This window comes from Megalops cyprinoides, chromosome 1 (assembly GCF_013368585.1).
Source record: "Megalops cyprinoides isolate fMegCyp1 chromosome 1, fMegCyp1.pri, whole genome shotgun sequence".
Taxonomy (NCBI): Eukaryota; Metazoa; Chordata; class Actinopteri; order Elopiformes; family Megalopidae; genus Megalops; species Megalops cyprinoides.
In genome coordinates, this window is record NC_050583.1 from 65717176 (window position 1) to 65730575 (window position 13400).

The 13400-nt window shown below is 36.3% G+C and overlaps 1 protein-coding gene across 1 annotated transcript; it reads right to left on the minus strand.

Annotated features, from left to right (window-relative positions):
- Positions 1–705: 705 nt before the first annotated feature.
- Positions 706–1571, minus strand: LOC118794422 (C-reactive protein-like). Its single transcript, XM_036552708.1, has 2 exons — positions 1514–1571; positions 706–1343 (listed from the first exon to the last, which is right to left on the minus strand). The coding sequence occupies exons 1-2, from the start codon at positions 1569–1571 to the stop codon at positions 706–708; spliced, it is 696 nt and encodes a 231-aa protein (XP_036408601.1).
- Positions 1572–13400: the final 11829 nt, after the last annotated feature.

Genomic DNA, 13400 nt, shown 5'->3' on the forward strand with positions numbered 1-13400 from the left:
AAGGATACGCCCTGCCACATACTGTATTTAAGGTGTCGACTAATACACAGTAGCGATCAGCGAATGTTTGATTTCAATCAATAATTTATTTTGTTCATGTTTGTCATAATCAACACAGCCTTCTTATGCTGCACACACAAAACAGGATACACTGCATTTTCTTACTCAATTTTATTTCCAATTACCGGGGAAGCATGGAAAGAAGTAGAATTTCAGAAACACTGCAACTAAATCTGCGCTACCTTCTCTATCACTAGTAGTAAACTCAAATCATTATTACACTCTGTAATGTGTGTTTGAATTCATTGCATGTTTATTATATAATAATCCTGAGGGGATTGTTATATTGACAAAAGGTTATCCAAATGACAACGGGTAACATTGCATTTTACAATGGCCTATTATGCGTTTGATACAATCTTGAATAAATGAATAAAGAAGAAGCAGAGCTGAAGCTGAAGCTAATAATTTCATAAGCTAATAACTAGCTCTCAAACACTGCTTCTTGTGTGAATGCATGTAAGACATAGTTTATGAGATAACAGAGTTTAGTCTCAAGTAGTTTTCCTCTTTATCCTTATTACACACACCTGCAGTTGCATTTTTAGACGTTGAAATGGTATTTTCTACAGCTAAAGCCAATGAAAGAAGCTAAGAAACAAACTTAAAGGAATGCCTGACATCACCCATATGAGTATAAATAACTCACTCATCTTCACAGCATTTTTGCTGGTCCTCCAGGACCACCTCACCACCCATTGTGAACTCAAGTCTGTGCCAATTAATGACATTTCCTGGTTTGAAGCTAGACCCCTCGGTAAAATCACGGATGTCACAGTCTGAGATAACTTTATCCCACACGTGAACATCTGTAACGTGTCCGACAAAGGCATTCTTCTTGGCAAAGCCTCCACCATAGGAATCTTGGTCCTGGCCAAGGATCATGCTGGGTGCTGCTTCAATAGACCCACCTTTATACCCCATCTGCTTTGCACTGTTCACCCCATTCACCCACAGCTGAACCAGCCCCGTATTGGACTCCCAAGTGAAACAATAGGAATGCCATTCGTTCAGGTTATTAGGCAACCCCCAGAAAGTTAGGGGATCCTTAGTGACCCTCATGTATACTTCATATCTATCTGCATATTTGTACAACAAAGGGCTGTTGTGATGACATTTAGTAGCGACTGAAAATAAGGTCTGTCCGTCTTTATCACTGGAGAGGAACCGCTGGCAGATGGTTATGGCTTTCAGGGCATTGACTGTGCTGTTGAGGCTCGGTGTGAGTCTCACGTAATCAACAGCAGATCTTCTTGGGAAGATAAAGACTCTACCAGTTTGATCTGTGAGGAAGAAGAGCGGTTGGTCAGCGCTAAGGGATGTGAAATTTCACAACAGGTCTTAGGAGACAGTACGTCATCACGCACTAAAAGCACGCACTGGCGACATTGACAGTGTGATACAGTGAATGTGTATGGTACAAGAAGTACAACTGCAGTAACTCCATTCTCACCTTCAGGCTGAGAGTAGCAACCAGCTAACAGGACAAGCAAGACCAGGATCTTCTCCATCTCTCTTGATACCTTATTGGAAGAACATGTCTTATTGGAAGGAGGAGCATTCCAATATATAAATGGGGGAGAAGAAGCATACCACAAAGGTGTAACTTTGTGAATATAACATCTTCCTATTTCCATGAGCATAGCTAAGAAACTTTTCTGGTATTTTTAGATTCAAATACCCTTGCTTAAGCTATAATGCTTAAAAAACATAGTGTTTCAAAAACGTAATGCTTAATGTTAAATGCTTGTTCATGACTTACAAACAGGAATATACTGACAGGGTGGGAAATGCAGAGACCATTTCTGTAGCAATTTCTAAAATCTGGAGTGCAGTAGGAATTTCTTCCACCAAAGGAACTTATTAAGAATAGACTAAAGTTCATAAGGATTTAATAATGAATTATAGTAAATAATTATACTTGTATTACTTATAGTATTAGCAATAAAAACATTTTATAGATGTATACCTTTTAACTGTTGAAATGAGCATGGTCTGTACAGCAACTATACCTAAGTGAATAGCTGTATACTGCAATAATTGTCTCATTTATTCCTGTGCTCACAAGTTGAGAAATACACTGTAAAGCCCATTCATACACATCACCTTCTCACTATAAACAAATCCTGAAACACGCTGAAGCTAGAATCCAAGGTGACACTGCACTGTTACATGGCAAAGTGTAAAAATGATTCCATTCATAATGTTTAAATCATCAATTATCTGTATATTGAATGAAACAGATAGCTGGTCTTAGCCAGCAGTTTAAGAGCAGACACATTGAAATATTTGGAATATTCTCATTATTATCTAACTTCTGCAGGACACATATGTGATGGGTTATAATCTAGCCAAAAGGGTAAGGTTTGCTATTGTAGGGGAAATCTATAAAGCAAGCCACCAAGCTTCTGTGGGGTAGATTGCCAAAATCTGTTTTCATAGTAAATATTCAATGAATCATGAGGTTTTGATAATGATAATTAGTTAGCTAATTCCAAGTAACAACAGGGTAGCAGCTTTCTCAAGCTTGTTTACAGTAAAGGCATGTTTAAATAAGGTGGTGTGGTTAATAGTTGCCTGGCTAGAAATTAATAACAAATGGTAATCTAGCTACAGTACATGAAATGTCACATGTACCTGATGCAACCCATAAACCCAGAATAACTTAGCCTAGGCAGGCTAGATAAAAGTAGTTTATACTAAAGATAGCTATATGGATTACATACTGTAGGTCACAAGGTCACAAGCAAGCTCACAGACATAGCAGTTTGCAGTAATGGGGGGGAGGCACAGTCAACTGCTCTGTTAACACTCAAAACATTAACATTAACAAATGTTAATGCTACAGTGAATATTTATGTCTCTGTAGATGCTTTACCTAACTGTCAAAAACACAAAATGGGCAATTATCATTATTAAAAAAATCCTACCTGTCCTTGGAATCTGCTTGTCCGCCAAAGAAGAGTTATGGACAGCTGAAACTGACCTTTGGCTGTGGTGCTCCTGTCTTTTAATCTTTCTGGGCTTGGCCTATTCTCCCTTCTGTAGTTTGAAGGAACAAATAGAATTTACTGTATGTCAATGTACCCGATCCAGTCATCATGGTCATTTGCCCAATCAATCTATCTGTTACTGCACTGTTTTTGGCTGTTACTCAGCTATTTTTTTACACTTTTTTACCATTTCATATTGTCATCCCTGTTCTATGACCATTGAGCCTGAGCTGAGCTCATCATTGTCAGCAGTTTCTGCGGAAAAACAGGAACAGTAGAATGATGAATAATCCTTTGTATATAACTATGACATTAATCCTGATCTGTTATCAAAAATTCAAATTTTGTGGAACTGAATACTGAACATGACTTTAAAATCACAGGAGGATGAGAGGATAAGAACTTACATTTATGAGAATGAGAAAATTTGAGTTTGAGTTAAAATGGGAAAATATGATTTTTAACATGGTGTGCTTGAGGAGTTGCATTTAATAAAAAAAGTGAAATCATTAAAATCTTAAATCATACTTAAATCAGTAAAATCATAAATCTTACCTAATGCTTAAAAAGGAATCAGAAAAAAAAACAGATTTTTTGTGTAAACATCTCTTTGGGCCTGTGATAATTATGTGTTTGTATTGTGCATTGGAAATTGTATAATCAGAAAGCTGTTGGAAGCTATTGAAATTTACTTGCAAACTTGTAAAGACTACAAAATTCAATAAATCAGTATATGCACAAAATTAGGTTTGTGAAACTATTAAAAGTTTAATTATTAAATTAAAAAGTAGCTGTTTTCCTGGTTTTCAAGTATTTCTTAAATCATCAATCTGTTTACCTGATCTAAAGTCAAGATCACATCTCTTGCTTGCTAATGAAGATAAGATGGAGATGACAGCCCTTTGTCAGAAAAACCTGGGCCCTCAAAGTAATTTACTTTTTTAGAGATCTTGCAGGTTATAATTGCCCCCAGATTACTCCATTCAAATAAATATATTCAGTGAAAGGTGCAGAAAACTGGCCCACACTTTCAGACATTACCATAGATTCCTTGCAATTTACCCTAATTTTTGCTATCAAGGGCCCTTTACAAAGCAAATTAAAACAAAAATGACTATAGTACATAAGTTTTAGCATCATTTCACTGAGTAAGGATAACATAGTGAGCTCAGCTCAAACTGCAGCTCTTGACCTACAAGTCTTTTTTGGGCTTCCACCTGCTTATTTACAAAGATTTTCTAATTCCCCACAAGCACCTTTAACTGCCTTATTTACGAGGGGTTTGCTTTTAGGATGTTCTAAGAACAGAACAAGCTAACTAACTAAAAATTAGACACATTTTCAATTTTCAAGTCTACATTAAAACCAAATGTCACATAGTCAGAGAGGTAATTTTGATATTGACGTCTACATTATCCGTCTCCTTCCCTTCCACTCCCACACGGCTGTGCCTCAGCTACCAAGTAGTTACCATGAACTCTATTTACCCTGGATTGCTGGAGCATCCCTCTGTCAAGCTATTGCTCCGTAGGAAGCTGGCACTCATAGCCTGCCATGTCCAAAGCTTTGTCCCACTGATGGACACCTAACAGCATCTACATTTATCTAGCAATGGATATTTTCACTTGCATTTCTGTCTGTTGTATATTCTTTATATTAATTATCTTTTGCACTGTTTTCCTGGTGTATCTCTGAAATGCCTGGGATGATGAAATAATTTTCTATTTTTTCCCTTAATACCTCTGGGTTTATGGATTGCTTTTGGAGAAAATACTGTCCAAGGCTTGAGCTACCTGATCACAAAACAGTCAGATGTGCTATATAGTAACATTTACTTTTGGATAGATTGGCTGCTTGAATACTCACTGCCTAGGACTACATCTATGGGGTGACTGTGAGTATTTAATGTGTCCACACAATTATTAGTTCATTTTCTACCACAGCTAACTACCTACATATCTTGTGGTTGATAATTCAAAAATATAATATGTCTCAGTTTCAGGACATACTCAATCCCAATGTTTTAAAGAATTAACAGTGTGTAAGTATATGTGTTTTGTGTCAGTTACCAAACAAAGGATTTGAGAGATGAGAATTCAGAAACAGCACATGTGGATCACTTTTCATATGTACCTTCTTATGCACTGATGATTCTGTTCTGTGGAGAGTGTGATGCATGTTTCATGTTTCATGTTACAAACTGCATGCAAGTCTGACCGTTTTCTGTTGCACAACAATTGGCAAATGGGGAAACTTGAAGTGACATACTGAACTGATAAAGGATATTGTGAAATGGGACATGACTATTGAAAATACATTGTTTTACACCACAGAAAGTTTTAAAAGTGAAAAGCATTTTCTAAATTTTCTTTTTTATTGGTGATATCGCAATATTGTTTTTGAAAATTGCCATGACACCTGTTTAACTATGACTCCATCATTTAAACTTTACTTTGGGTCTAATGTGCAATCCTTATTTGCAAATCTTAGTCTTAATATATTTGGTTTTATATTATATACTGTATGTCATTGTGGTTGTTAGATTGCACTGGGGTTGGTTGGAAAGCAGGACTGCAGGAACAAACTCAAGAGGCAGAGAGAGACGTACAGGAGAAACATTACATTACATTTACATTTATTCATTTGGCAGATGCTTTTATCCAAAGCAACTTACAAGTGAGATACAAAACAATGCGAGAAACCCATGTAGCCCTCACTATTATCTCAAGCAGGAAAAGGAAATCTTTAATAAATACTAGCACAAATCCTATGTGATGAAAATGTGACAGAACTGAAAGTTCTCACATAAATTCAAATTGTCAAAGGAGAGCCAACCCAAGATATTATCAAATAGTCCATTATCTGTCATACATTCTGACATAAAACTGTATACATTTAAAAAAAGTCCACTGTTTAGTTTGGTAAACTTGAACTGTAATTCAAGATAAATCTGCCCATCAAACAATATTAACAAAGAGACGACAGATAACAAAAAATAGATAAATCAGAAAAAAAATATTTTGTGTGACCTTGTTAATAGATACGCTTACAAAAATTCAACTTTTAACAGTTTGCTAACTATATAGTATATGTTTTCTAGGCATCCACTGAAACACATACACTGTTTTACTCTCACCCTTCGACCTGACCAAACACAACCTGCTTTCCTGCCCTGGTTGCTCACCTATCAGAAACCTACACTTTCCGGGAATTTCAACAATGTCAGACTAACAGAGAAAACTGGCACATGCTATGGTAGTGGCAAACCATTTTTGAGTCTGAATTTGACGTTTCAAATTAGCATTTGAAACATCAGTACATATTTAACAATGAGCTCATAAATGTGATCAGTTGAAAAAAAAAAAAGGATTTGCCTTGCTAGTTCTGAAGGACTGTGTAACTGTAACAAAGCCTGCAAAAACATTACACATGAGCAAAAACAATAACATGCAATTGTCTGACATTGCTTCTGTTCTTGTTATTCTTTCTCCATTCCTTTTAAGGCATTTCATCATGCAATGTGTGATATGTGCATTTGTGTGATTTTGTGTGATTTTGTGTGTGTGTGTGTGTGTGTGTGTGTGTATGTGTGTGTAAAATGCAATTCATTGTGTTTACTGTAACATTTCTGGGAACGCCATTTAGTGTGTAGACATTGTCTTCATTAAAATGGGTTCAGTCATCTAATAGGTGCAGTTTTATACATGAATTGGCTTAAAATTCAGGAAAACAGCTCTGAAAATTTTACTGACGCTAAATCATTTGAAGTGGAAAAGGTGAGAAGGTGTAAGAAGAACTAAATTAACTCAAAGGTGCTGTATTAAATTAGCCACTTGGTGGTGCTGGATACCATACTGCATTGTGCTGACAACCACAGAGTACCTGCAGCTGTATAATACTGAGTACTAGCTTCCAGCTCCATGAATCTCACATTCCTGATAATCAATAAGTGAGATATTGTCAAAAAAGTATTCATTCTCATGATTTTTCATTAACCAGTGTCACTGTCAGTAATAAAGTTAGTCCTCTTGAGTGAATGTAATTGCAGTAAGGGCAAATTAAACGGTAGCTGGTGGGGGGCTTACCTTAACCCCCCAACCTCCTAAGGATCCTCTGAAAGCAAATTTATATCTCTTGCAGTGCTTTTACTCTAACCTGTTCATGTAACAAATGAAACATCACTACAGCTTGGCAACATGCTGAAGTACTGTGTGTCCATATCTATTCTTGTCCTCTTGAACCCATTGAAGGCAAACTGTTTGAATTTGACTTTGAACTTCACCAGAAACGCAAAGCTTTTAAATAGACCCTCCCCATTATTTGTATTTGCCTAGTTGCTTTTTTGATTAACAAGATCATTATTATTGTTATTGTTGATTGATCTTTTGTGTATAATGTGTACAGACAGGCGCTTCATAATAAAAGACAGTATAATTATAATCATCATCATTGTCACCATACGTATTGGTGCTAATTAGTTATCTACAGTACTATGGATAGCCAGTCTAAAATTTTAATCCTGTTTTTATGATTTCACTAATGTGGCCTTTTTTTGATATGAGCCACTGCCACATAAAGTTTAACAATACATTTCCTTGTTGTAAGTCGTGCATATTAATAAATATGTCTGACTTAAGTGAAAATGTTTGAATACAGACCTGTAGGCCTATCTTCATTGCATGCTGGAATGTAAACTAATACACAGTGTTTTCTCCCTTTAAGTCAGTATTTTTATCAGTCTTGTCTCATTGTTATTATGAACTTGATTAAACTCCACACTGCCTTTGGTTGCCCATTTCAAACATGACAGGATACATTTTTAAAATGCTTACACTTTGGCATTTTATTATTGGATTAAAAAAGCAATAAATCAAGCATTACAGAAATATGACCTGCCAAGCAGTACAATGTCCTCTCTGCTAACTGGTTAAACACAAGAGCAGATTCTTTGGGTTTTTGTTCATATTATAATGTTTTTCCATGTTTCTCCATGTTTCTCCAGCTATGTTGAGTATAAAACAATTCATTGTGTGAACAGAAAAATAAAAAATGTACAACATGTCACCGCAGACCATCAGTGGACCATCCTGAATATATATGAGTTGAATTTATTCTCACTGATGTGGAAACATTAATCAGATGGTGAATCAAACATGGAATCTTTGTTTTACCCTCTATAATGAGTTTCTGAATTCTACATCAGAGACATCAGGTTCATCATCAGATATAAATGAAGAAAACTTTAACTATGGGCTGGAACTAATATGGTAATTTGGATAACTGAGTGGACAATGAGCAATATTAAAGCTAAAGCAAAAAAAAAAATGAGCACAAAAATAGTTTAAAGAACAGCCTGCTTTCACAAAGCTGAGCTATTACGACACTCCTCTTTCTAATAATTTCTCTTGTCTTTAAGGTACATGTCACCAGTCATCGTGAATTCAAGAGCATGCCAACTAATGACGTTTCCTGGCTTAAAGTTTTGCCCACTGGTGAAATATTTGATTTCGCAGTCTGAGATAACACTGTCCCATATGTGTACATCTTCAATTTGACCAACAAAAGAGTCACTCAGATCAAAGCTCCCACCATAGGAGTCTTGGTCCTGGCCAAGAATCATGATGGATTCTTCTTTCACAGAACCACCTTTATACCCCACCTGCTTTGCACTGCTCACCCCATCCACCCACAGCTGAACCAGCCCCGTATTGGACTCCCAAGTGAAACAATAGGAATGCCACTTGTTCAGCTCATTGGGCAAACCTTTAAAAAGCAGGGTTGATCCCATGTATACTTCATATCTGTCTGGATACTTAAACAACAAAGGAGAGTTATGATCGGCTCTAGTGGCCGCTGAAAATAGGGTCTCTCCAACGGTGTCACCTGAGTTGAACCGCAGGCAGATGGTTGCGGCTTTCAGCCCGTCCTCCGTAATGTTTGGAGTGAGTCTGACGTGGTCAATGTTAGATTTTCTGGGGAAGAAAAAGACTCTGCCAGAAAGATCTGTGCGGAGAAGAGCAGGAAGAGAGGTTTGAATGATGTGGAATATCACAAGATGGAGTACATCATCAATCAGTAAAGCATGCACTATAGACAATCAGTGAATGAATGATCTCACACATTAAAGAATTATTATCAAATTAAAACCTTTTTACCAAGATAATTATGCGCTCAAATTCCAGCCATATGTAATCTCTCACCCTGAAGCTCAGAATAGCAGCCTGCTAACAGGACCAACAAAAGCAAGTACTTCTCCATCGGTCTGAATGCCATAGAACTGTTAAAAGAACATACATGTTTGAGATAAGCAAGCAGTGCACCTTTAATTCTGAAAATGTTATATTCTGATAATGCAGTTTTGAATATATACATTTGTATTTGCACACCTTGTGAATGTGACAACAGAGTTCAGAAACTTATTGTAGTTTTGGTGTATTCAGACCTACAAAAATGATAAAGAGGTTAGATGTTGAGCTGAAGATGCACAAATTGATAAGGTGAGTTAATTCTTTAATTAGAACAGGCAGGATAGGCAGTGCAGAAAGAGTCACCTTCAGTCTCTGAATGACATATACCCGGTGATGGTGCGTCTCTCAGACAGCTGCTGTGAGACATCAGAAAAAGAGAGGAGAATGTGAATGTAAAACAACATTGTGTGAAATGTACCATCTTCTATTCTAATTGAGAAGAGGACACCAATATGCATACTGGGTCCCCTGGCCCAGGTTTTATAAAAATTGTCAGCAAAACAAGGAAACTTACACATCTTGATGGAAAAGGCCTACCTTGTTGTTGGACTGTGCTCTCAAGTATTAGGAAAGATCTGTTCAATGAGAGTACATTTCAGTGCCAAAACTTTTATGAAGTTTTTTAATCATCTGGGGGTGTGGTCTACTCTCCCCAAAGGAAACTGTTTTGCTTTGAACTGAATTGACCTTCTACATGACTCTGCATTCATTATTCAATGTACAACAGAAAATCATGATGACTAGAATCTTTGCATCTTATCTTGTACTTCAACTTCTCAATTTTAAATTTATATTCTCTAGTATTCATATGCATAACCTTTTTTTCAAGTGGTGTCTCTTTTCTGAGTTTGCCTTTTTTTTTCAAAAAACAGTCAAACAGAAATTGTAGTCAAATTAAAGAGAATGTAACATCTGAACTTGTTACATCTCCAAGAGCAAAATTAATAAAAACTGTTCACATATATGATGCTATTTCAACCAGCAGATGTCTCAAAGCATTATACGGTCACACACACACCAGTGACCTAACTTACATACTCACGAGATATGTTCCCAGCTTTTTGTTTACACTTTGCAAAAAATGTGCTTAATTCACATTGCTTCAATAAATAACCAGCTGTATAAATATATAGATGTCACAATATTTACATCTTTGAATAGCATCTGCTAAGCTCATGTAATATAATATTTCCTACCTTGCAGGGAAACTGATTTCCTGTAATTTAGGTGTCATGGGTGGCATGACTTCTTTTAAGTTACAGGTTGACTGAGCTTACCCCATGACAGTTACTGAGCCTTAATATTTCCTTTAATCTGACATGTTATCAGCATTTCTTGATCAATGAAACAAACCCAGAGTATGGTTTGGGTTTGTTTTATCACTTTATTAAATATGTCACCAAATGTTTTTCTTCGTTTTTTCATATTCCATTTGAGTACTGCCATTTCATGCCTTGAATACGATCACTCATTTACAAAAACAAAAATAATGAAATCATCATGAAGAAAAAGAGGAAGAAAAAAACTGCAATGGCAAACTGCAAGGCTTTCAAGCTGAGTGGCTACTAACATTGACCAAGAGCACAACTGTAAAAATGGTTTGAGACACGTGGCAAATATTAGGGTCATAGCTGGCTGTGGCCAGGGGACAAAAGATATGACAAATATGTGGGGATTGAAACGATCATCAAATCCACCCCCAATTCTAAATTATCCCATTGTAAAAGCCATAATTAAACTGATCTTGGACTGTGTTTGTAAGAGAAATTACAGTTAAAGGTCATAAATGAATATTACAATAATGTCAAACAAACAGCAGGATTCGCCAAGGCTCTAATACTGTATAAACAAAAATGTTTGTGTAGCAGTAGATAAAATCTATTGCCTGCAACTTAATGGTATTCTTTTTTGATGCTTGGACAATTACTGAGCCTTAATCTTTCCTTTATTCTGACATGTTATCAGCATTTCTTGATCAATGAAACAAACTCAGAGTATGGTTTGGGTTTGTTTTATCACTTTGATTCATCAATCTATCAATTCACCAAATGTAAGGCAGACATTGAATGTTATTGCAAATTTCACAAGTCTCTTAACAAATTGGCAGGTCAATATTACTCTCTGGAGTGTCCAAGCAAATTTGTATCAATATGCTTTGAAGCTGCAACCATTCAGCATAGCCACATTGCTAGCTGTTGGTGATGTTTGAAACATAGAGACTGAAGGATATCAGAAACGTTTAACTACTTCAACAGGAATGTACTGTCTGTTGGCAGCGAATTTTATTGCCTCAATGCATTGAGATGACAGAGTGAAATTTGAAAAATTCAGGGAACACTGCAAAAACGTCTACTGGCTCAAAGGAGACAATTTTACTGACTTCTCAGTCCTCACATGTGTCCTGTGTATGACATCCTTGAGATCAAAGCTGAAAAACAAGACTATTAATAAGTTAACAGTCAACTATGAAATAAATAATTTCATCACTTCTTGTGCTTCATTTTTTGATATTATGCACGTTTAAATCAGAGCCATTTCAGTACTGTTTAAAAAAGGCACAAAAATACCAATATTCCAAAGTAAGTAAACGTCATCAATGATTTTACAAAGTGTGCTAACCTCTGTTGCCTTGTGGTCAGTGATGCCATGTTTCAACTGTACAATATGAACTGAACACATGGCTAAAATTGCAACATGACAAATCTTTAGGATCGAAGACACAAGCCATGCGGTCAGTTCCAGAAAAGTTTGATATCCCTGAACTGAGGCCATTGAAAAAGTGGAAGAGAGCAAGTGTGTTAAAAATATCCTTGTGACATGTGCTGCTTTTGTTGGACATTGCATGCATGGACACATGAAGTGTATCATTTATTGAATTAATTGTCACACAAGTATAAAAATGGTTTATTCATAAGCGCATGAGAGTGTTACAAAACAATTCATCTGAGGTTCCTATTGCATTTTTTTTTTCAAGGATCATTTTATTAAAGTCAGTGCCAAGTCAGCTTTTATTAATGTTTTATGATGTTATCAATCTTTTGAAATTGTCAAAATTGTGAGATTCATGCCACCATTGAATTTAATCACTTATTTACAGATAAGATTGTGAAACAAAAACAGTGAAATCATCATGTAGAAAAAGAGGAAGTAAAAAACTGCAACGGCAAACTGCAAGGTCTTCAAGCTGAGTGGCTACTAACACTGAGCTTTGACCAAGAGCACAACTGTAAAAATGGTTTGAGACACGTGGCCATGGTTGGCTGTGGCCAGGGGACAAAAGATATGCCAAGTATGTAGGGACTGAAATGATCATGAAATCCACCCCCAAGTCTAAAGTGTCCCATTGTAAAAGCCATAATTATAACTGATCTTGGACTGTGTTTGCAAGAGAAATTACAATTAAATGTCATGAATGAATTTTACAATAATGTTAAACATGGGCTGAAGTCTCTTAGCGATTGTGATGTTTATAATTGGCAATGTTTTTTTCTCAGTTGGCCAAGAAGGGAAATTGATAAATTATTTACTATTTCCAAGCGTATTATCTTCACACCAATATATTCAGATTGAGTCTCTGAAAGGAAGATGAAGATTTTCATGTTTACCCATGATAACAAATCATGTTATAGTGACAACCTAGTTTGCTTGGCAGATAAATACAGGATTACTTTTGACTGCTTTTTCTCTAGGCGATAAAAACATAACAATTTGACCTGAATTACCCTGTTGTCAAACTGACATTTTCCTCTGATCACTGACACCTGGTGTGTTTCCTTGTCTTTTTGGATGTGGTATCTGCTGCCATCTTTGTGCAAAGGTTTGTATTTTCTGTCCACAAAGTTGAATGACCATCCGCAAATAACTTTCAATAAGTGACTGAAATTCAGGTGTCTCCCTTGTCATGATCATGGAAAGGGAGATTCTGAGGGAAATGTACTGCAAATCTCTACAACTCAGCAGCCCTGAAAAGGGCAGAGGGAATTCACTAAGACTGGAACTATCCACTAACCAAGGCCCCTTCAACCACTGATCCAAGATCATTTAATCCCCCCCCAATCTTACTCATAACCACTATAAGATGCACAATCGAACTGATCTT